The 23977-nt window shown below is 49.6% G+C and overlaps 1 protein-coding gene across 5 annotated transcripts in view; it reads left to right on the top strand.

Annotated features, from left to right (window-relative positions):
• JAKMIP1 (janus kinase and microtubule interacting protein 1) overlaps nt 1–23977 on the top strand; it is a 154430-nt gene that overhangs the window by 88971 nt on the left and 41482 nt on the right. For 4 of the 5 annotated variants that reach the window (XM_043906225.1, XM_043906221.1, XM_043906220.1 and 1 more), the window contains 6 exons: nt 19–513; nt 8194–8403; nt 9258–9377; nt 13231–13377; nt 14299–14439; nt 16103–16162. In XM_043906225.1, coding sequence (XP_043762160.1) covers nt 19–513; nt 8194–8403; nt 9258–9377; nt 13231–13377; nt 14299–14439; nt 16103–16162 — 1173 coding nt within the window. The remainder of the gene's footprint in view (nt 1–18; nt 514–8193; nt 8404–9257; nt 9378–13230; nt 13378–14298; nt 14440–16102; nt 16163–23977) is intronic. The other variant, XM_043906224.1, reaches the window with a different exon arrangement.

Here is a 23977-nt window from a genome sequence, read left to right as displayed (position 1 = left end):
TCCCCGCTCTGGCCGCAGGTGGGCAAGCTGCGCGAGCGGCTGCAGGAGGCCAAGCTGGAGCGCGAGCAGGAGCAGCGACGGCACACGGCCTACATCTCGGAGCTCAGGGCCAAGCTGCACGAGGAGAAGACCAAGGAGCTGCAGGCGCTGCGCGAGGTGCTCATCCGCCAGCACGAGCAGGAGGCGGCGCGCACGGCCAAGATCAAGGAGGGCGAGCTGCAGCGGCTGCAGGCCACGCTGAACGTGCTGCGCGACGGCGCGGCCGACAAGGTCAAGACGGCGCTGCTGGCCGAGGCGCGCGACGAGGCGCGCAGGGCCTTCGACGGCGAGCGCCTGCGGCTGCAGCAGGAGATCCTGGAGCTCAAGGCGGCGCGCAAGCAGGCGGAGGAGGCGCTCAGCAACTGCATGCAGGCCGACAAGACCAAGGCGGCCGACCTGCGCGCCGCCTACCAGGCGCACCAGGACGAGGTGCACCGCATCAAGCGCGAGTGCGAGCGCGACATCCGCCGGCTGGTACGTGCGCGGCCCCGCCCCGCCTCGTGCGCGCGCCGGTCCTGCTGCACACGCACCCCCGCGCTTCCCGCGCATGCGCGCCCTGTCCTTGTACACAGGCACCCCGTCCTCCCTGCCCACAGACAACCGCTCCTTCCGCGCACACGCGCCTCATCCATCCCTGACGCATGCGCGTGACCTCTCTGCAAGCACGTGCCCCATCCTCCCCTCTTGGAGTAGTAAATGGGGACCACTGAGCTCCCGGCCTGGCTCTTGGCCCTAGGGTTCCAGCAAAGTCCCTCCCATCCTGGGTGCAGAATGGAGGCTTTGGCAGGGCTCTCCTGTTGGTGGGAGACACCGTAAGAAATTGAAGGACTGGAGGCGGAAAGGACCAGGTGTCCTTTTGAAGTCCTGTCCAGTTGTCCATCCCTAGACGGGTCACCAGCCAGTGACAGAGCATCAGTTCACATCTTAACAATCCACTACCAAGGAAGGCAGAAGAGATGCACTGATTTTAAATTTCTAATATATAGAAAATCTAAGCACATACCAGGACTGAGGTCTCAGAGGTGTTCCGCAGCCCCTTCCCCCTCTGTGCATGGAGGTGGTGTTGTCACCTAATAGGAAGAGAAGGCTTTGGAGAAGGTCTCTTCTGGGTGTGAATCTAGACTTCTTCACTTGTCAGCTGTGTGACCCCGATCAGGTTGCATACGGTCATTAAATCTCTGGTGCCTCATCTGCAGAAGGAGAAATGATCCCATATCTGTTCCAGCATGCTGAGAATTAATTTAAGCCTCTATCAACAGCCTATAGTTTCTGTAATAAGAGACATATAAAATATGTTCCTCTGTCATAGAAAATGTATAAAAAAAGGGAAAGTGTTAGTCACTCAGTCGCTATAGCCATGGACTATAGCCCATTAGGCTCCTCTGTCCATGGGATTTTCCAGGCAAGAATACTGGGGTAGATTGCCATGCCTTCCTCCAGGGGATCTTCCTGACCCAGGAATCGAACCCAGGTCTCCCACATTGCAGGCAGATTCTTTACTGGCTGAGCCACCAGAGAAGCCCCAGCAAATGTATATTTAAGGGAAATAGAATGGGGAGAAGACAAGTCTTTGCCCAAGAGATGGACTGAGCTTAATTTAAAATGTACCGAGGACTTGGTGTCTGTGTGTGTGTCAGTCACTCAGTTGTGTCCAGTTCTCTGCAACCCCATGGACTGTAGCCCCCCAGGCTTCTCTTTTCATGGGATTCTCCAGACAAGAATCCTGGAGTGGGTTGCCATTCCCTTCTCCAGGGGATCTTCCCGACCCAGGGATTGAACCTGGTTCTCCCACATTGCAGGCACATTCTTTACCACCTGAGGCACCAGGGAAGCCCAAGGACTTGGTATCTGTCTCCATTCCAGCGCCAAGTAGAAATATCCCCAGTTCCAATTGTCTCAGTGTGTGGGGGCCACTTAGGAGAATAGAGTGAAAAGAATTAGTGTCCATTTCCCCAGCTATTCCCCCATTTGATAAATGTCCCTCCTCAGAGAGGCCTCTTGGCAGACTGTTCAGAAGGTGGCCTGCATTTTGTTTCTTTGTCAGCTGAATTGGATTAGAAACGCAGGAAGGCTTCCAGGCTTCCGCTTACACATTTAACATGCCTCTTAAGAAACAATTGAGGAGAAAAAGGCAGTTGTGGTCAGTGTGGGGCCATTGGACTCATTCCTTAGATCAATTAGGATTAGGTCTGAGAACTCTGCTACACAGGGGCTTACAATCTGGAATTTATTTCGCTGTGATGTGCAGAGTCTGGAAAGGGCTTCAGAGAGTAGTGCAGGCCACAGGGCCGCTCAGCTCTCCCCTCAGAAAGGGCTCTGCAAGGCGGCCCTTTCCTCATGGCCCCTCTTGCCGTGGAGTGCCAGCCATCACATCTTTATCCCGGGTTGGCAGTAGGAGGACAGATGAAGGAGAGTGTAGTCTTCCACCCTCCCGTGGTTGCTGGGAATCCTTGGCCTTCCTCTGCTCACACTGTATTACTCCAGCCTCCGCCTCCATGTGGCCTTCTCTTCGATACATGGCTGTGTCTTGTCCTCTTTTTATAAGGACACCCGTTAGTGGATCTAGCTGTGTTGTGTTAGTTGCATTAGTTGTGTTAGTCATGTCCGACTCTTTGCGACCCCAAGAGCTCGCTAGGTTCCCCTGTTCGTGGGATTTCCCAGGCAAGAATACTGGAGTTGGTTTTTATTCCCTTCTCCAGGGGATTGTCCCAAACCCAGAGATTGAACCCAGGTCTACCCACATTGCAGGCAGATTCCTTACCATCTGAGCCACCAGGGAAGACCCACCCCAATCTGTTATGACTTCATCTCAGCTTAACATCTTAGTTACATCTGTAAAGATCCTATTTCTAACAGGTTCATATTCTGATTTTCCAGGTAGATGTGAAATTAGATGGGGACACCATTCCTCCACAGGTACCAAGGAGGAGAAGAGAATGGGTCTGGGGGTAGCAGCTTGATTCCTCAGACTTTGCAGTGAAGAAGCGCTAACAAAATTATCCCCAAACAGATGGATTTGTTGGGAGCTGGCTAAACTGAGGTGTTCACTGAGACACGTGAGCTGCTGGATGTGCTTGCTGAGAAGTGGCTAGATTCTGTGCCTCTGGGGCAGAGAGAGGGCATAGGGAGGGCTCTGGAGAGACTGGCTTGAGTCTGATTTATGCATCTGCTGCCAGAGTGTAGGCACATTCACTGCACTGGGTCTCAAGCTTATCTGTAAAATGGGATAATGTCTACATAGAGGGTCTTTTAAAGACTCAGAAAGAGCATGTCTCTTAAGTACAAATGTTGTCCTGAGCTCACAGTAGCATGTTAGTAAGAAGTGATAGCCATCATCCAGACTGTTGTTTTTTCCCTGTCTGTTAGAATCTTATGGTTGCAAGTGACAGAAATTCTGCCTCAGACCAGTTTTCATGACTAAAGAAGCTGGACTAGCCTCAGGCACAGCCCCAGTGGGACTAACGATATCACCCAGGACCTGGGTTTCTTAGGCTCTGCCCTGTCTTTTATTGTTCTCAGACTTTAGGCTCTCACTGTGCTGGTGAGATGCCATCGTTGTGTCAGACTCCACCTCCTCACAAGAAACAGCCCAGAGAAAGTGAGAGAAGCTTTTTCTTAGCTCCTAAGGAGAAATAGGAGGGTCCTGGCAACACCCTCTTCAGGCTGTTGGCTCTGAGTGGGTCACTATCCATCCCTGAACCAATTACTATTAAGGGGTCATGCAGGTGGTGTGAGCCAATCAGGGCCTGCCCTGGGAATTTGGAACGGTTTAGCTCCACCCCTCTCCTGAACCACATGGTGAGAATGAGAGTGTGGGAGAAGGAGAAATGGTTGCAGGGACCAATCTAGGAATGTCCCGCACACTCAGGTGATGGGGTTCAGGGACGCTTAAGAAGGCCACTGTCAGAAGTTCATCCTTCATCACCATCCTCAGGGCAGGGGGCAGGATCACTAAGATCAGGCTGGGAACCAGACCAGAGTCAACAAATAAGACTGTCTGCACAGCTGTGTGAGCTGGCAGGTCTCCTGACCTCTGGAACCTCAGGACTCTGGCTGGGGAAATGTGACAGCCTAGAAAATGTTGGCTCCAGAGTCTATTTCACATTGCCCATCCATTCCTGGATGCCATCTCCACTAGTGGAGGCTGTTTTCTAGGAACCTCTGCCATGTGATTGGGTTTAAGCACTTTGTTCACTTCCTGGAATCAAGCAGGGAACTGATGCTCTTCTAAGCTGAGAATTTCCGGAGACATCTTGCTTGTGATGCTGTGCCCTCTTGTGGAAGGGACTAGTGTGATGTGGTGGGGGAAGGGAGTGCTTCCTGGCCCCAGAGCAAAGCCAAAAGTGTGCAGCCAGGATGATGAGGGGGACAGACTGGAACCCTACCTGTTAACTTGTAACAACTCGCACCACTAATTCCCCTGGCTTTGTTTTTTTCTCCTAGCACTAAGCATGCTCTAGTCTACTCCAGCATTGACTTCTGCTTTCAGCTACCCGCCGCTCTGGAATGAAAGCTCTGAGGGCAGGGACTCTGATCTGTTTTGCTCATCAGTGTTTCCCAGCATCAGTTGATGGCACTCAATTCAGTAATGTTGAATTCACTAAAACAAGTTTAAGTGGTTTAAATTAATGAACTCCTTTCCCATCATTCTTACTGTTTCTGGATTGAAATCGTCAGTGGCAACAATGTTTCCCGCATCATTAAGAGTTCTTCCCTACAGCGGGGAGCTGCTCCCCACACCTTCAGAGCAGGTTTAGTCAAAGCGGGGAGCTGCAGACGGACCGTCACCAGGGGGAGCAGCAGGCATGTTCTGCAGGTGGTGAAGGAGACGCTGCGCCGGGCGCATCCTTGGCTGGAGATCCAGGAGATTGTCTTGGAGGGCGGGAAGGGATGCAGAAGGAAGGGGAGAGACCTTTTTTTTTTTTTTTCAAAGAAAGACCACTCAAAGAGTTTGTCAGAACTCTGGGACTTAGCTTGAAAACCTCAGTCTGGAGTTTTAGGGGTACCATTTTCCTCCTTTTTAAATCTGTTATATTTTATCAGTTATTCATGGTCTGCTGTTTAAATAAGATAGCCAGGAGCTAAACTAGATTAATGATGGCAGCTAACATTGATTGTGTGCTTATAAGATGCCAGGCTCTGTGATAAATTCTTCCCGTGGTTGATCCAAATCTCCCCTTGGTTAAAGAGGATGTTCTCAGTGTCCCTTCATTACAGATGCTGAGGCTAAGAGAGGTGACCCAGCCTGCCCAGAGTCACACAGCTGGTGGGGACGGGGATTTGAACTGGCTTCTGTCTGCCCTCAGGGCAGGGCTCTTAACCAGTATTCTCTGCTTTAGCCATCTGTGTCTCAATTCAAGATATTATGATTCAGAGGGAGGAGTTTCAACTTCTGATTCAGGTTAAAATCAACTTCAGTTTGTACCCTCAGAGCATGCTGAGTGAGAAGGGCATTTGTATTTTGTTTTCTGGGGCTGCCTTAACAAATGGCCACAGGCACACTGAAGTTTATTCCCTCACTGCTCTGGACACCAGAAGTCCAAAATCAAGGTTTCAAGCAGGGCCGTGCCCCACTGAAGTCTCCTGGGGCTTCTGGTGGCTCCAAGTGTTCCTGGGCTTCTGCCTGCATCACTCCAATCTCCGCCTCCCTCTTACATAGCTCCCCTCTGTGTTTTTCTTCTTCCTCTGCATCTTCCCTTTGTCCTGTGGGGATGCTTGGCATTGGATTTAGAACCCACCCAGTTAATCTAGGATGATCTCCTCATCTTAAGGTCCTTAATTACAGCTGCAAAGACCCTTTTCCCAAACAAGTTTCTGTTCACAGGTATCTGAAGTCAGGATGTGGACATACCATTTTAGGAACCACAATTCAGACCACTTCAGTGTTCTTCATATTTGCACACCAGAGGAGATAAAAGTGTAGAAAGGACAGGAACAACTACTTACTGAGACCTGCAACAGTTATAATTAGAGTTGCTTATTTTATGCCTACCGTGTGTTAGGCACTTTCCATGTATTCATTTTACCCTCACAGCATCCCCATGATTATCCCCATTTCCCAGATGAGAAAACTGAGGCATAGGAAGACATCAGGTAACCAAACCAAGGTAATGGAGCCAGTGAGTGGTGGCCTTAGGGCTGGAACCCAGCAATCCAGTGGCCTTGCTCCTAAGCAGCCTGCCTGCCTGCTGTCCCCTTCTGTCCTCACAGTTCCCCTTCTAGGTGGAGGTGCCTACTCCCCCATTTACAAGTGAGCCTGAAGCCTGGAGAGGTCAAATGCCTTGCCAGAGGTCACATAGCTCACCAGTCGGGGCTTAGTCTCCAGTTCATACCTTCTTACTCCATGCCTAGTGCTTTTCCCTCTGTGGCAAGCTGTTTTATAGCACACGGCTTTAACCTCTGTGTTGGGTAATCAAGGCAATATCCACGTTATATCACCTTACATACAGGCTTGCTCATGGTGGGCATGCACAGGTATGTGTTAAATAACACCATGTCGTGAAGACTGTATCCAGAGTTTGGTGAAACCGTTCTTACTAAAGCATTCGTATTCTTTTCAGAAGTTTTTTTGTGTATCTTATCTCAGATAGAATTTATTCCTAAATCCCATGGTGATAATCACTGTTGTTGAAACTGTTATGATTTTTGTCAATTAATGAAACTCCAGTACTGGGAAATTTTCTCTTTTAACACCTGTATTAGTTTCCTAGGACTGCTGTTACAAAGTACCACAAATTTTGGGTGGCTTAAGCAACAGAAATGTATTCACTCAGAGTTTTGGAGGCTGGAAGTCTGAATTCAGGGTGTTGCAGGACTCTGTGCTCTGGAGGCTCTAGGGGAGGGTGCTTCCTGCTTCTTCCAGCTTCTGGTGGTTCCAGGTGTCCTTGGCTTGTGGCCACATCACCCCAGTCTCTGCAGTCATCTTCTCCCTGTGTTTGTGTCTTTCCTCTTATAAGGACACCAGTCATTAGAGCCCACCTGACTCCACTGTGACCTCATCTTAACTAATTATATCTGCAAAGACCCTATTTCCGAATGAAGTCACATTCTCATGTGGTAAGAGGGGCATGGATTTGGGGAACGGGCACGCCAGCACCGCACCCTTCTTGGAGCAGTTTCCCAGCTGTTGGCTTTTGTGTCCAGAAACTACTGAAGTGTATGGTGGGAACTTCATAAGCTTCTTTCCCATGGGGAATGAGGGACAAGGCTGGGCGAGCTGGGGCTCATGCCGAGGCTCGCACATGGGGAGACCGAGGTGCTCTGGGGCCCCCAGAAGCAGCCAGTCGGTTCTCTGACTGTGGGACTCTGCGAGATGTCAGGGCAGGGGGAGAAGGATGGAGCACCGGCCGCATACAGGGAGTTAGTGTCACGGGTGAGGACTTGGCTGGTCGGGGAGAGGCTACACATATGGGAAGAGGAAACTACTTGGAAACTACAGATTTCCATGGTGACGAGTCCGTAAAGTAGATGGAGACAGTCCCACGGAGGGCAGGAGGGCGGGAGGAGCTGATGAAGCAGGCAGTGGGTGAGAGTGTTAGATGGGGTGAGAAGAGAGGACAGAACATTGTCCAGTGAGTTTGGAGGCCAGGAGAGGGTTGGAGACCCTAGCGAGAGCTGTTTACTGGGGGGGTGCAGCCCACTCCAGTGTTCTGGCCTGGAGTGTCCCAGGGACAGAGGAGCCTGGTGGGCTGCCCTCTATGGGGTCGCACAGACTCGGACACTACTGAAGCGACTTAGCAGCAGGAGGAGACACAGCCAGACGGGAGTGGGAGACAGGAGGATAGCCAACTCCCGACCAAGCTGAGCTGCAGGGGGCAGGGTGGGGGAGTGGCTGGATGGCCCTGGAAGGTCAGGATTTGACTTTATTTCATGAAGGTAAGAGAGAAAGAAACATAGATCAGTTTCGGGGTAAGTGTCTGATTGATGATATAGGTTGAACCCTCCGCTCTGTGCTTCTCTGTGCTGGGGCCGGTGATTGACGGGGGAGCGGGGCCTGGGCCGTGCCCTGCGGCGTCTCTCTGCCCCATGTTGCCGAGTCCAGCCGCCCTGGATCCACGGAGCTGCTGAAGCTTTCCCTGGGCCCGAGGCCAGCAAGGGAGAGCTCTCCTTGGTCACAAGCCCCTACAGTCAGCTGCTTGTTCTTTCTCTTTTCAGATGGATGAGATCAAGGGGAAAGATCGTGTGATTCTGGCCTTGGAGAAGGAGCTCGGTGTGCAGACTGGGCAGACCCAGAAGCTGCTGCTTCAGAAAGAGGCTTTGGATGAGCAGCTGGTTCAGGTCAGAGAGGCTGAGCGGTACCACGGTAGTCCAAAGAGAGAGCTCCCGCCCGGCATAGGGGACATGGCCGAGCTCATGGGCGTCCAGGTGAGGGGCTCACGAACCACTGGGGCCATCGAGCCGACCGCCTACCCATTCCTCCCACTGGTCATTCTTCTGGCGAACTTGCCTGCCTGCCTTCCCCCCATCCCTCCTCCTTCCTTCCCTTCCATCTGCGTACCCTTCCTTCTCGCCCTTACCCCTCCCGATACACGTGCAGACATTGACTGCGGCCAGGCCCAGTGCTAGGCACAGGGAGTGCAGAGGAGAAGAGTAGGCTGCTCTTGCCTCTCATGGTCTTAGAGTTCAACTGAAAAGAAAGGAAAGCATGAGAGCTGAGTATCCAGTAAGAGCTCAGAAAGGGACCCAGTGAGGACAGGACATGATTTAAAGGCAGAGCTCCCTGCCCAGGAGAGGGATCCGCCAGCAGACAGGATACCTGGGGCCACAGGTGGTAATTAAGAGGCACAGAGGAGGCCGAAGCTACAGTCATTCATTCATTCACTCATTCATTCACAAATACTCAAGTGTCTGTCGGGCAGGCTGTGTGCAGACACCACGTGAGGTCCTGGCATCTCAGTGGTGAGTGAGGTGGGCACAGTGTCTGCCCTTGAGGAGCATCCTGGCACGTTGGTGATGTGCCTTCATCAGAGATGCTCGGAGAGCAGGGGCTGGGATGAAAGGTCCCCAGGTCTTAGGGAGCCACTGGAGGGTTTGCGGTCTCATCGCCTTGGAGCTGGTCTTTCCACATGTTGCTTGACTTAGGGGAGCCCCAGCACGGCTGACAGTCCCCCTAATGAGGAGTTCACCTTTGTCCTGAGAGTTTTCCAAGAAGAGTCCGTGAAGCACTCTGACTCAGTTAAGCTTTTTCAAAGTACACTCGTGTCTTGATTCTATTTTAGGATCAACATATGGACGAGCGAGACGTGCGGCGATTTCAGCTAAAAATTGCTGAGCTGAATTCGGTGATACGGAAGCTGGAAGACAGAAATACCCTCTTGGCAGATGAGAGGAATGAACTGGTAATCAGCACCCCCACCCCAAGAGGCAGATGGAGCCTGTGGGTTTCGGGAGAGCAGTCCTGGAGCCACAAACCAAGCCTTAAACAAGAAGTTAATACACAGGCCGTCTGGTTTTCTCTACTTTCCCCTGATTTTTCCTGATTAAAAATCTAACATATATATAAAAAAAAAAAAAAACAACAACAACTAACACATGCTTGTTTAAGAAACCTGTTAGTACCCTTAGTTCTGCAGGAATTTATCCTGAGTTGACAATCAGAGAAGTTCAGTGAGGGGTCCATGGAGAGGGTGTTCATTTCAGTGTTGTCTCTTTATAGTCAGCAACCAAAACTGAACCAAAATGAAACCAAACCCCAGTTGTTCGATCCTTGAGTACTGATAAAAATAACTATGAAACATTTATGCAGTGAATTGCATGCAGTCATTGAGAATGGTGTTTTAGATCATATTTAACTGCCGTGGAAATTTGTCCACAGTAAATTAAATGATAAAAGCGGTTTACAGAACAAAAATACATTATCGTCATCCTGGATATTGGAAGTTGTTTTAGATGGTGTGATTATGGACAGTTTCTATTTTTTGCTTATCTATTTACTTTCTTTTGCATAAAAGTTCACATAGTTGTAATTTTAAAAGTAGTAAATGTGGGCTTCTGGTTAAAAAAAAATCTCAAGTAAAAATAGTAACTTCTTGAATATGTTTAAATTTGCAGGATAAACAGTTAAACTAATTTTTATGGAGTGGTAGTCGATATATAAACTTCTTGACAAATACCTCATAGTATTTCTCTTTATTCTAAATTTTATTATAAAAGTAAGTATATCTGTATTTTTGAAACACATGGAGATAAAAAGTGTTAATAAGTGTCACTTCTTCATGGTTTTAACAGGATCAGAATAATTTCATTTCCTTCCAGTATTTTTAAAGGCGTATTTTTATATAGCTTTCAGCAGACAGTCCATCTCATATTATGTCTCTACTTATTGTGTAAATATTCATGAGCTTAAAAAAAAAATCCCTCATGAGAAGTAAAATAGTTTGCTAAATGGATTAGAAAACATACCTTGTTTGAAACAATTCAGACCTTCTGAAATATTTAAAGAAAGAATTGATAAGCTTGCCAGAACTGGGATCTTTTTTTTTTAATTTATTTTTAATTGGAGGATAATTGCTTTACAGTGTCGTGCTGGTTTCTGCCATACAACAGCGTGAATCAGCCATAAGTATGTGTATGTCCCCTGCTCCTTTAACCTCCTTCCCACTCTCACCATTCAACCCTTCTCGGTTGTCACAAAGTACCAGGTTGAGCTCCCTGTGTTACATGGCAACTTCCCACTAGCTGCCTTTTTTTATCTGTTTTTTAAAATCTATTTACACGTGGTAGTGTGTATGTGTCAGCACTACTTTCTCAGTTCGTCCCACCTTCTCTTTCCCCTGCTGTGTCCACGAGTCTGCTTTCTATGTGAGCATCTCTGTTTTTGCACTACCAATAGGTTCCTCAGTACCATTTTTCTAGAATTAATATATATTCGTTAACATGCAATATTTGTTTTTTTATTTCTGACTTAACTTCACTCTGTATAACAAGTTCTAGGTTTGTCCACCTCACTAGAACTGACTCAAGTTCGTTCCTTTTTACGACTGAGTAATATTCCATTTTACATATGTGTACCACAGCTTCTTTATTCATTCATTTGTCAGAGGACATCTAAGTTGTTTACATACTGTAAATAGCAGTGCTGGGATCTTAAAATCATGAGATAACTACTGTTAATAGTTTGAGGCATGTCTGACATGCTTTTAATGTTTGTGTGAATGGCTTGACACCCATGAAGAGCCTTTTTTATTGTTATTTTATGGTTACACACAGGATAGCTTCCCTGTGTATTATTGTTCTGCAACTTGCTTTTTCCCCTTGAGTATCAATTACCCCATTTACCAGCAATGCCTGAAGATCTCCCTTCGTCTTTGTAACAGCTGTGTTGAACTCTGACTGTGTGGCCAAACCATGGTTTATTCAACCTTTCCTCTACTGGTAAAGATTTAGGCCATTTCAAGTTTCTCTGCTGTTGTACACAATGCCCCACAGACGATACATTTTTTATTTTACTCCCTTGAACCTTTATTTCTGCAGGATAGATGTCTAGAGGTACAATGTATGAGTCAAGGTACATTTTACATCTTAATGACTACCATCAGTGTTTCATCTTAACTTTCACATCGTGGTGACCCAAAGCAGAGGTCTGCAGTCAGTCCCTTGTGTTTGGTTCTTGGTTCTGGCACTTTCTGTGTGACCTTGAGCACGTCACCCCACCTCTCTGTGGCCAGGTTGTCTGTGAAATGGGGATGGGAAGGAGCCCTTCCTGGGATCGAGGTGAGGGTTAAAGTAGAGGGGACGCCTGGACACATGGTGAGTACCTGATAGGTGCAGTGGGTCTTGTAACTGTCATCATGTTGATGAATATTTGTTTCTAATTTTCATCCATTAAAATAACCCCGCAGAAGCTATTCCCATGCATTTAGTTCTCACAACAAGTGTCTGAGGCAGATACTGCCATTGTTGTTGTTCCGTCACTCAGCCATGCTGGGCTCCTTGCAACCCCATGGACTGCAGCACACCAGGCTTCCCTGTCCTTTACTATCTCCTGGAGTTTGCTACTATTAGTTTGCTACTATTATTCCCATCTTATAGATGAGAAAACTGAGGCTGAAAGTTTGGCTGTGGTCTTGCAGCTAGTGTGCGTGTCGCCGAGGACACTGTATGCAGAAGGAAGAAGAGTGGGTGCTTCTAGTTGTGCAGTCTCCCAGTCCCTGCTCCGTGTCCCCCTCCACCATCATTTCTCGTGTCTCTGTCTCACTGGACTGGCCTGCACACAGCAGTCAGAGTGATGGATTGTCCTAGACGGCAGATTCAACCACAGAATACTTGTGCCTCAAGGGCTTTGGCCAGAGGAGAGTGGGTGAGGAGGGCTGGCGAGCTGGGGGTGGAAACCAGCGATAGAGTTCTCAGCTCCCTAAATCAGGCCTCACCAGGCCCGCCCAGCTCTTCCCATCCCCCACATTCCGTGTTCCCAGTGCCATCCGTGAAGCCCCTTGGATGCGCCATGTTCTTGCCCCTTCTGAACCCCTAAAAGTGTGTCCCTCCTGTCTGGAACATCCATGAGGACCTGTCTCATGGTCTTCTTACCTCTGCTACCATCCTTGCTCTCTTCCCCCATCTCTTGGACAGTCACCCCCGTGGTGTCTTCCCTTTGACACAGCCCCCAGAGAAGGACCTGGGCTCAAGAGGGGCCCTCCAGATGCTGACCAGATGAGAGGTTGGAGGGACACCCCACCAGTCACAGGGACCATGCTCAGAAGACTCGGGGAGTAGCTCAGGGCCGGGTTCTATCCCATCTGTCTCATACCTGCAGCACTGAGCCGGGCCCAGGGATCCTCTGTTGTCTGAAGAGTGCTGAGCTCTCAGCTAAGTCTGTACCTGGGGAGAAGTGGTGGCCAGGAGGAGCTAGATGGCTGGACTGACCTTTATGCATGTGAACCTTGACCTCTGGGGGTTTTGCCTGGAGGCAAGGGAAGTGTGGATGCCGCTCAGGCCACTTGCCAGCAGGGTGACCTGAGGCAGATCTCTGGGTCTCCGTGTTGGGCTGTACCCCTTCCTCTTGCCTTGCCGGAGGCCTTGTGAGGCTCAGGTGGGAGCCTGTGTCTGGAAGCCAGGTATCTGTGGGCTCTTCCTGGTGTTTGCATCACGCAGGCCACGTGGTCCCCGCAGGGGCGGCTCCAGCCAGGTGGGATCTCCGCTGGCCTCCACAGCCGGGTCTTACAGCTGCTGCCCTCTGTGCCTGTCTGATCGCAGCTGAAACGCTCCCGTGAGACAGAGGTCCAGCTGAAGCCCCTGGTGGAGAAGAACAAGCGGATGAACAAGAAGAATGAGGACTTGCTACAGAGCATCCAGAGGATGGAAGAGAAGATTAAGAACCTCACGCGGGAAAACGTGGAGATGGTGAGTCATGGACCCAGAGCGCTTGTCTCCGCCTGGGCTCCTCCAGCCTCTGACCCAAGCAGTCCCAAGTTCTCCGGGGCCACCTCCCACCCGCCCCCTCACCCCAACCTATCCTCCCTGCCTCTGTCCCCAGAATTCACAGCGCTGTGGGCATCTGTGCCCGATGGAGCGTGTACCAGGCACCTGACAGCGGGTCTGCACTTCCGCTCTGCCATCTCCATGTGGGGTCCTTAGGCCCAGCCCTTTTCTCTCAGCTTCCTCGTCCCTGAGATGGGATTGAGAACATCAGTGCTGCAGGGTCAGGGAGAGGGTGGAGTGATGGTACAGAAGGTTCTCACAGAAGACCTGGCACACTGGGGCAGCTCAGCGGGTCAATGATTACGGTTTTGCTCCAAGTGCTTAGAATCAGGGCCTTTCATTTGCTCCAGCAAGAATGATTGGTCTTTGTGGTCAGAGTGGTGTCTTGCAGCTGATGGTTTAAGGAATACTCTGAGTTTCATTGTCCAAAGTAGTCTCAAGCATGCCTATTGTACGGCTGAGAAGACTGAGGCTCCGGGAGATGAAACACCCTTCTCCCTGTTCCCTGGAAGGTCCAGGTGTGAGTGTGCGTTGTTACCACGTGGCGTGCTCTCTTCCCCCAGCACCCAAGCTTTCTAGGCTCAGGGCAGACGTCCACCTCTCCCACCCCGTTGCCTGCTAGCCCTTCCTGTCGGCAGTGGGCACAGTCAGCCCCGCCTCGAGCCTGGCTCTGGTCTGCAGCTGTCCGCTCCTCCAGCATGGGGACCAGGGAGCAGTCATCCCTCCCTCCATCCTTCCATCCCGTATCCCCAAGCCCACACTCCGTGCCCTGACGCACGGTGGGTCCCTGACAAGGGTTGTGGACGAGTGGCCCTGCAATGTCCTCTCTTCCCTTGGCTGCAGAAGGAGAAACTGTCAGCCCAGGCGTCCCTGAAGAGGCACACTTCCTTGAACGACCTCAGTCTGACACGGGACGAGCAGGAGATCGAGTTTCTGAGGCTGCAGGTGCTGGAGCAGCAGCACGTCATTGACGATCTCTCACTGGTACGTCTGCGCCTGCGCCGGTGCCAAGCCCTCCGTGGGGTGCCAGGAGACATGGCCCTCTGGGATGGCATCAGGGCTGCAGGCAATGTGGGGGCACAGGGCGGGCGGGGGAGCCTGTCACGGAGCTCCTCCTGGTGATGGGGCCTTCCTGCTCCATTCTTCCAGAAAGCGGCCTCCACTTGCTTTACACGACATCACCCGGTATCCGGGAGCGGTTTCCATGGTTACTCTTTTTGCTCAGCTCTTATCCCGAGTTTGCTGCCATTAAGAAGCAGCATCAGCCTCTTTTGAAAAGAGTCTCTGGCCTTTACAGAGTGGGTGTGATCGATCTGTCCTGGAGAAGTCTGATGGTTTTTTTTAGCCTATTGCAGACTGTGAACTTGAAAACCGGAACCTTATAATCAGACCAGAATTTGAAGGACTTGCTAAGGTGTGTGTGTGTGTGTGTGTGTGTAAGATCAAGGAGGGGGGAGTGAGAGTATGTCTTAAGGAGGTGGAGTGTGACATCCAGAGAGTTCTGCTGCTCTCAGTGGAAGGAGCTTAGGGACCAGGAAGGGAGCGTCTATAGTGAACTTTAGTTGCATCTTAGAAGCAAAGAGTACTTCAACAAATAGAAAAGCCAGTGACCAGAGCTCTAGAAAAGGCTTTGATTGTAAGTTGTCCAATTCACTTTGCTTGCCTATCTCTCCATCTCTGCTCCCTCCTTGCACTCACCCATTTATACTCCCTTCCCTCCTTCCATCTGCCTTCCCATCCTCCCCGTCTCCCATCCATTCCTTCCTCTCTCCATCGTGCCTTTATTCCACCCCCCTCCATTTATTCATTCAACCTTCCATTCATCTTTGTTTCATTACACATAAAAGTCTTTATGCCACGTAAGGTGAAAAAATACCCCCAACGAAATGATGACAGGATCGAAAGAAGAATAATAAACAGATAAGACTAGAGAAAATAAAGATGGTAGCGTCAGTCAAGATCAGGAGGGACACATGGGTGGACCATAAGGGCTGTTGCCAGGCACCGAATTTGTCTCTGGGTTTCCTGACAGCCAAAGAGGATAGGAATATCTTATCAGAAAGGAGATAGGAAGGAGAGAATTTTCTGGTTTCCTCTGGGGCAGAACGCTGCTACTCCTGCTACTACCCCTGTAGGTGCCATTTCTACTGACAGAAGCCACAGGTCATCACAGTCTCTTGCAGGGCAGGTTCTAGCGCTTATAGCAAAGGAAGAAGCTGAGAATCAGAGAAACGAGGTGTGTGTCGTCTGGCCAGGAGGAGGCCCCATGGGGATTTGGCCGCAGCTCAGTGTGAAATCTAAGTCACAAGATTATTTATTTTCTGTTGGGGTCACAGACAGTAGGTAACTAGTCAACACCACCTGAAGTTTTATAGCTTCCAGCCCCAAAGGGTGGAGTTTTACAGTACTGGCCAACCTTGGCATTTTTTTTTTTCTGGGAGGGTCAAGTCCAGTTCACGGTGTGGCTCTGTAGCTGTCAGTTCTGAGAAGCAGCCGTGCCTTGGGTGCTCAGAACCTGGGCCGACCCAGGCCCAGTGCAGACAGGTGGGCGCAGCAGCTTTGTCAGTTACGCCCTCTTGGAGCCAGTGGGTCGGCAGGCGTGATGTGAGGACTGGCTGAAGATACGAGCAGTTGTGTTTCCTTCTAGGAGAGAGAACGGCTCTTGCGGTCCAGAAGACATCGCGGGAAGGGCCTGAAGCCACCCAAGGTGAGCCAGCGGTGGCACAGCTGCCCTGCTCTGGCTCCATGCCAGGGTCTGCAAGGCGGGTGTTCAGGGATGGGGGAAGGGAGTGAGCAACCCATAGAGGGGCCCTGAAGGCAGACACCCTCACATCTCTGCAAGTTTGATGCAGAAAAACCTGTTATAACTACTTCTCCAAGCAACATAAATAACTAGGCCATGGACCTGGTTACTGTCATTTATTCATGGAAAATTTACAGACATATCCTGTATTTAGGCCTCTGGGGATGTGCGCCCAAAATTAAAAACATAAATACTTAGACCTTTTGAAGGATTTAAAGGATACCTGGTCTTGGTTTATAACATCTATATATCCTGTTTTGAAGAATCAGGAGCTTCAGGCTCTTTTGGAATGATGCAGAATGCATTCTTGCTGGAAAATGTGGTTTTGCCCTTTTTATAGAAACATTGTCCAAATGTACAGTGAGGTGAGCAGAGGCTGTCTTGGAAAACTCAGATGCCCACAGGGACCAAGGTGGAAAGTAAAAGAGCAAATTGGTATATATATATATATATATATTTTTAAGATTTTTTTGACATGGACCATTTCTTAAGTCTTTATTGAATTTGTTACACTATTGCTTCTGTTTTATGTTTTGGTTTTTTGACAAGGGAGCATGTGGTATCTTAGTTCCCCGACCAGGAATAGAACCCACACTCCTGCATTGGAACGTGAAGTCTTAACCCCTGAACCGCCGCAGAAGTCCTGCAAATTGCTATTTTTAAAAAAGTCTTAGTTTGCATTGAACATTTTTCACTCCCATGAAGATGTGGGCCTGGTCACCTTTTTTTAAAACCAGATGCCCCTCCTGGTTTCTCTTTTGGTACAGATATGGCTATATAGAAATATTTCTCACCTATAAAGATAACAGCCGTGCAGATGTCTTACCAAATGACCACGGATATATGGCTTTGGTGTCGGTGGGACAATAGGGCGTGGTGGTGACTGTGAAAAACGGGGTCCAGAATATCAGCTGCTGTAAGAAAGTGAGCCAGGTGGTGTCAGATATATCAGTTATTCAAGAGACAAGGAAGAAAAAAAAAGAGAGAGACTAGGAAATCTCTGCATTAGTTTCCTAGGACTTCTGTAACAAGGTACCACAAACTGGGTATCTTAGAAGAACAGAAACGAATTAGCTCAAGGTTTTGGAGTCTAAAAGTCTAAAATTAAGGTGCTGGCAGCAAGATCCCAACCTTTAGGGAAATGCTTCTTCTTAGCTTCTGGTGATTTACTGGCAAATTGGTATCATTTGACAAGACCTTCCTTGTCTTCAGTTCAGTCAGTTCAGTTCGGTCGCTCAGTTGTGTCCGACTCTTTGCGACCCCATGGACTGCAGCACGCCAGGCTTGCCTGTCCCCCCCATCCATTCCTTGTCTTAAAGCTGCACAACTGCAGTCTCTACTTTTCTTGTCATGCGCTCTTTTCCCTGTGTGCCTCTGTCTTTGCATAGCCATCTTCTCATAAGGACATTAATCCCACTGGATTAGGGGTCCACCCCAATCCAGTGTGCCCTCATTTTAACTGATTATTGCAATGACCCTATTTCCAGGTGAGGTCACACTCTGAAGTACTGGGGGGTTAGGACCTCAATATAACCTTTTGGGAGGGGGACACTCAGTTCAACCCATAGCACTTTAATGTAAAATCTCAGGATTGTGAATGTTGGTGCAAATCATTTATAGTATACTCTGTGGGCCAAATAAAATATATCTTGAACCAAATTTGTGCATTTGGATAAATGTTTATTTATAACATCTCATTTAATCGTCATAGCAACCCTGTGAGGTTGGTGTTATTTTTTTTTATTTTTAAAATTACAGGAAATATATAGGTATAAAATATAGAAATGAGTCAAAGAGGAAAAGTAAAAGACTGACATTTAAACTCAAGTCTGGGGCTCCAAGGCCCAATCTTATGCCACCAAATCAAGTTGAACGAGGTACAAGTCTCTATGCACTGACATTAGACTCTCAGAAATGGGAAGTGTTTCAGCAGAACTTGGTTATATTTAGAGACATATTTTTATTATGGAAGTAGTATAGCCACATTATAGACTATCTGGGACATAAGTGCTCCATCATGGCAGTACCTCCCCAGTGCAATCAATGTTGGCGTTTTAATGCAATCTCCTCCCCCCATCCTTGTTCTGCTTCAATATTTTTAGGTAATGTAGCTGTAATTGTGGAATATGTTTTTGTACCCTGGGTTTTTACTTACCATTATACTATAAAGCGTTTTTTCCATGTTACAATGCTATCATCATAAATATGAATTTTCAAGACTACATAATCTATTGAGTGGATGGGCCATAAATTTGTTTAATGTTCTGTGTCCACCGGGCGTGTCTGCTTCCAGCTCCTCAGGGTTGTGAATAATGCAGCAGTACGTGTGTCTACGCTTAGCAGACCGCTCTTCACCAGCCAGTTCCGCTAGATTCCCTGAGTGCTGAACGTTTCATTGAGTGACCACCCTTTCCGTCTTCTTGGACTCCCCGCTTCTGTAAATGTAACCACAGTGAACTCCTTTTGTCCAGAAAACTGTGTCCATGGTCTGTATAGTTCTCATGGATAGATTCCCAGAAGTCTACATGTGGGTCAGTGGGTGTGAAGGCTTCAACCAAGAACATTCACCCTTCTGTCTGCTGTAGAGAGGGGTTGTGTCATTTTGCACAGTTTTCAGTAATGTACATGATGGCCATTTTCAACCACAAGACATGTTTAAAAAGCAACCATTTAAAGGAATTCAGTTTGTTGTGAACCGGCTGTGTTGTGGCCTCATATATCCCAAAAAGGGTTTCAGGAAACCCAGTTTTGTGCTGTGACTATATTTTTTAAATGTTATTAGAACACCTGGCATAAGAGATTGTTTCCGCTTTTCCTGTTTCTGAATGTGTCTATGGGAAGAGAGCTTTACAAAGGCCTAGACTGGACTTAGGATTTGCTAGGCTTGCATGTACTGCAGGCAAGGCGGGCAGGAGCTGTGCCCTGCACACTGTGTCCTGGTCACTGGCTGGCACAGAGTGGGTGCCCCTAAATAGTTCTTGACCGAATAAACACATTGCTCTTACTGGAAAAAACGCATTTACCTAACAGTGGATCATTCCAGGATGTGGAAGTTTGGTCACTGTTATTACAAGAATTTGACGCCACTAGAAGGCAGAGTCTTGGAACCTCTAGGGAAATTTCCTGACCTGGTTTGGGGTCTTTCCCACTTACTGTGACCCACCAGTATTTTCCTTTTTCTCAGGATTCAATGTACAGCTCTTTCCCTTATGCTCCTGCTTAATCCCAGCTAGTCCAGGGCTGGACGGGATGGACGTGTGGATTCATGGGGGCCCTGGGCAGGTTTTCAGTCCCCAGGGCTCGCCTCTTAGGCCTGGGCGGCCTCGCTTCCTTCTTTGCCATATGTCGCAGGGATCAGTACTTTTTTTCTCTCCTTAGATGACCTTCGTTGCACTCTGTCCCTCATGCATCCATGCACTTTATCACTTTGTCCGGGTCTTTGCATGACAGAGTGTCTCGGTGAATGCATCGAAGGTTCCAGAACTTTCCGTCCCTGCTCTCTGGCTGTTGCAAGCCTCTTTGGACTCTGTAGTTCCCTGCAAAGGGGCTCCTCCATTTCCACACCACAGCCCAGCTGCTGGAGATGCTCTGAGGGCACAGAGGTCCTCTTCCAGAGGGGCCAGCATGTCCCCACCGGCTCCCGACCTGTCTCATTGGGCTCCTGGGGACAAAGACTGGTGTTGGCTGTCCTTGCCCGGGGACCCTGCTGTTGATTTTTCAGCCCTGGGTGGGGGTTGCAGGAGAAGGACCCTCAGTGATTCCTTGGGCCCTGTCCGGGGTTCAGGGCTTGCTCTGTGGAAGGTGTGATCGGGACCTAACTGGAAACAGAGCCCCTGCCCTGAAGTGGCAGGAGGTAGGGGGTCGGCCATTGGAACGTGCAGCCTCGCAAGGGAGAGATGTGTCTTAGGAGAGAGCTGGGCCCATAAAGAATGGCTAAAATGAGTACAGTTTGCTGAGAGATCTTGGACGAGGTTCAGGAACCATAACCTGGAGCAGCAGGGAGTCAGACCAGCTCCTAGCTGTGTAGCCTTGAACTCTGAGAACCCCAGTTTCCTGGTTCTTACAACAAGCATCATGTCTATGGGATCAAATGAAGCATCTGGCTCCAGGCCCGAAGTATAGACAGGGATCAGTAAATTATATTATCCTTTTTCTTTCTCCCTTCATCTTAAATGAGCAGCTTTCCTTTGGAGGGCCTGTTAGATGCAGATTCCTAGGCCCTGCCTCACCACCACCCCGCCCTCCTCTAATTCATGGCCCCCATTTTTAAAAGAGGGGTCTTCCCTATAGCTCTGATGCTAAAGCATCTGCCTGCAATGTAGGAGACCTGGGTTTGATCCCTGGGTCAGGAAGATCCCCTGGAGGACGAAATAGCAGCCGACTCCAGTACTCTTGCCTGGAGAATCCCATGGACAGAGGAGCCTGGCGGGCTACAGTTCATGGGGTCACAGAGAGTCAGACATGACTGAGTGACTAACACTACTACTACTACATTTTTAGAAAGAGAGAGAGAGCCTCAGGCAGCAGTGAGGTGACATCCCCATCCTTTGAGGGAGGCTGGGAAACATCAGAGCACCACCGGAGAACAGGCCCTTCCTGGGATTCAAGCGTCATCTCTGTGGACCCCTCTCCCGAATGGACCAGGGGTCTGCTTTCACCAGGACACAGGTCACCTCCGGGGATCTCGTAGGTCACTCCTGGTCCACGGCTCCTGCATTCACTTACTCTTGACAGTACGCCTAAAACCTGTCCGAACTTGACCTTGCACCCCGAGGTCAAGCCCACGGCCTTGTGGGGTAAAGAACTTGGGCACCCGAGACTGCTCTGGGACAGAAGCTGGGGCGCCATGCCTTAGCCTGGCCACATGCCTGAGTGCTTTCCATCACCTGCACGCTTTCTCCATTTTTAAGTAGCCAAAGAAACCTTTTTTCCCATCTCTGGTCATTTCCACTTGACTTTGTTCCTGGACTGCCTTTTCCCCACAGCTCCGTCATCAGCTTTTGAGCGTGGGGAGGGCTGGCTCCTGCCTCATTTGCCGGGTTATGAGCAGCCCCTAGCACAGCGCCCGGCCCGCACCATGGGGCTCGATCACATGGACTATGGGGGCTGTTCATCCTTGCAGTCTTGCTGGGGTTCCCCTCCAGGCAGCAGGCAGCCAAGGTCTTTCACTCCATGTTTCGGTCCTTGGAAGGGATGAGGGCTTGGCCCTTCCAGCCTGGGCAGCAGCCCATCACCTTGTTCCCTCCTCAACAGCCAGGCGGTTGGCTAAGCTTCACATCAGAAGCACGTGAAGCCCCCCCGGGAGCTGCTCCAAGGGCCGCCTGCTGGGTTTGTGGGCCCTTTGATAAAGGACCTGGGAAAAGACTGGGGCCCTGGAGATAGAACACGGGCGCGGTTTTGAAGGTACAGGGCCACTCAGGCAGCTGAGTGGCTCAGCCGCAAGTGCGGTCTGTACTGTCCTACCTGGGGCAGCATCGCAGGTTGCTAGGCAACGGAGGGAGGGAGAGCAGAGCTTGAAGCCTGACTTGGCCATTTCGCCTGCCCAGGGCACCTCATCTCATGTAGCAATGCCCATGGGGACATCCAGATCACTTCCAAAGACTTTGGAATAGACAGGAAGTAACGATGGTCATAGGCAACGTATTCTAGCAGGGCAGGAAACCCCAACACCAGGAGTGAGCCTGGGAGTGAGACTCAGTCTTCAGAGAGGACCTGGCTCAAAGGCAGGTCTGCAGCTCCTGGCCCCCTGCCTGGTGTTAGGAGGGGTCCCTAGATCCAGTGTGAAGGGGCTTGAGGCAAAGACTCCCCAATTTCAGACCCTCCCCTCCAGGCCCTTGCTTCCTCATCTGTCTCCACCTCCTTCCTTTGGGTCCTCATCTGCTGCCCTGGGACCATTGCCACAGCTCCCTGGCTGTTCCCCTGCTTCCAGCATCTTCCTCCCACCAGAGCTGTCTTTTTAAAGGCACAAGTCTTACCCTGCCACTTTCTTCCTAAAAAATCCCTCCACTGGTTATCCATTTCTTAGGAGATGAAGCTGGGGCTCTTTGGCTGGGCCCTCAGGGCCTTCCGGGACCTGGTCCTGCTCACCTCCTGCCCCGACCCTGTGGCAGCCCGTGTCCAGCCAAGGCAGAACAGCTCTCAGCCCCTCCCATCCCCCCGTCCCTCTCACCATTGTCTTGGTGCATCTTGTTGCCTTGGACATAACAGAACGTCAGGGGTACAGAGGAAATTTCACTCTTGAATTTCTGGCAAAGTGGGTCTAAGTAGATCCAGGAGGCAGTCCACTGTACACGTGTCATGGTTTCCGCAGAGCCAGGAATCCTTCTGTCAGGCAGAGGCTATCTTTGGTTTTTCTTGAGGGTCCAACTGCAGAGAAGCTTAGAGAGAAATCAAGTTTTTAGGCTTGTTGCAGAACTCAACAGTTGTTTGCAGATGGCTTGATTTCTAGAATTATCTCCCTCCTCCCCATTAGCCGAGATTTTCTTCTATTGCTAGTGCCAAAAATTCAAAGTCGTTTAAGCAAATAAACAAATTTATATAACTAAGAAGTCTAGGGGTTTGGTTTCAGGTACAGCCGGATCCAGATGTTCACACGCAATTGTCAGGGACTTGGCTGAATTTATTTTTCTGGGCTCCAAAATCACTGCAGGTGGTGATTGCAGCCATGAAATGAAAAGAGGCTTACTCCTTGGAAGGAAAGTTATGACCAACCTAGACAGTATATTGAAAAGCAGAAACATTACTTTGTCAACAAAGGTCCGTCTAGTCAAGGCTATGGTTTTTCTAGTGGTCATGTATGGATGTGAGAGTTGGACTATAAAGAAAGCTGAGCACTGAAGAATTGATGCTTTTGAACTGTGGTGTTGGAGAAGACTCTTGAGAGTCCCTTGGACTGCAAGGAGATCCAACCAGTCCATCCTAAAGGAGATTAGTCCTGGGTGTTCATTGGTAGTACTGATGCTGAAGCTGAAACTCCAATACTCTGGCCATCTGATGTGAAGAGTTGACTCATTTGAAAAGACCCTGATGCTGGGAAAGATTGAGGGCAGGAGGGGAAGGGGACAACAGAGGATGAGATGGTTGGATGGCATTACCGACTCAATGGACATGGGTTTGGGTGGACTCCAGGAGTTGGTGATGGACAGGGAGGCCTGGTGTGCTGGGGTTCATGGGGTCGCAAAGAGCTGGACACGACTGAGTGACTGAACTGAACTGAACTGTCCATCTTCATCTTTCAAGTGTGCTTTCCTCTGGATTGGCCTCTTTCTCAAGCAGACTCTCCCATGTGGTGACCCAAACAGCGTTAGCAGCTTCAGTTCAGTTCTCCTTGCAGTCCAGGGAGTCCATGGCAGCCCATTCCAGTATACTTGCCTGGAGAACCCCATGGACAGAGGAACCTGGCAGGCTGCAGTCCACAGGGTTGCAAACGGTACCGGACACGACTGAAGCGTCTTAGCACTCACTTTTGTGAATTATTCTTTGCCTCTTAATGTTGCTTTATGCTTAGTCGCTCAGTCATGTCTGACTCTTTGCAACCCCGTGGACTGTAGCCTGCCAGGCTCCTCTGTCCATGGGGGTTCCCCAGGCAAGAATACTGGAGTGGGTTGCCATGCCCTCCTCCAGGGTTGCTTTAATACCTTTCAGATAAAAAGGGTTTACTTTTTAATGGTAAAATCTACCCTTTTTCCCACTAGGAAGGTTTTTAAATTTGATCTGTGG

This window comes from Cervus elaphus, chromosome 6 (genome assembly GCF_910594005.1).
Source record: "Cervus elaphus chromosome 6, mCerEla1.1, whole genome shotgun sequence".
Taxonomy (NCBI): domain Eukaryota; kingdom Metazoa; phylum Chordata; class Mammalia; order Artiodactyla; family Cervidae; genus Cervus; species Cervus elaphus.
Note: the sequence above shows the minus strand (reverse complement) of the source record. Positions and strands in the feature narration are given on the sequence as shown.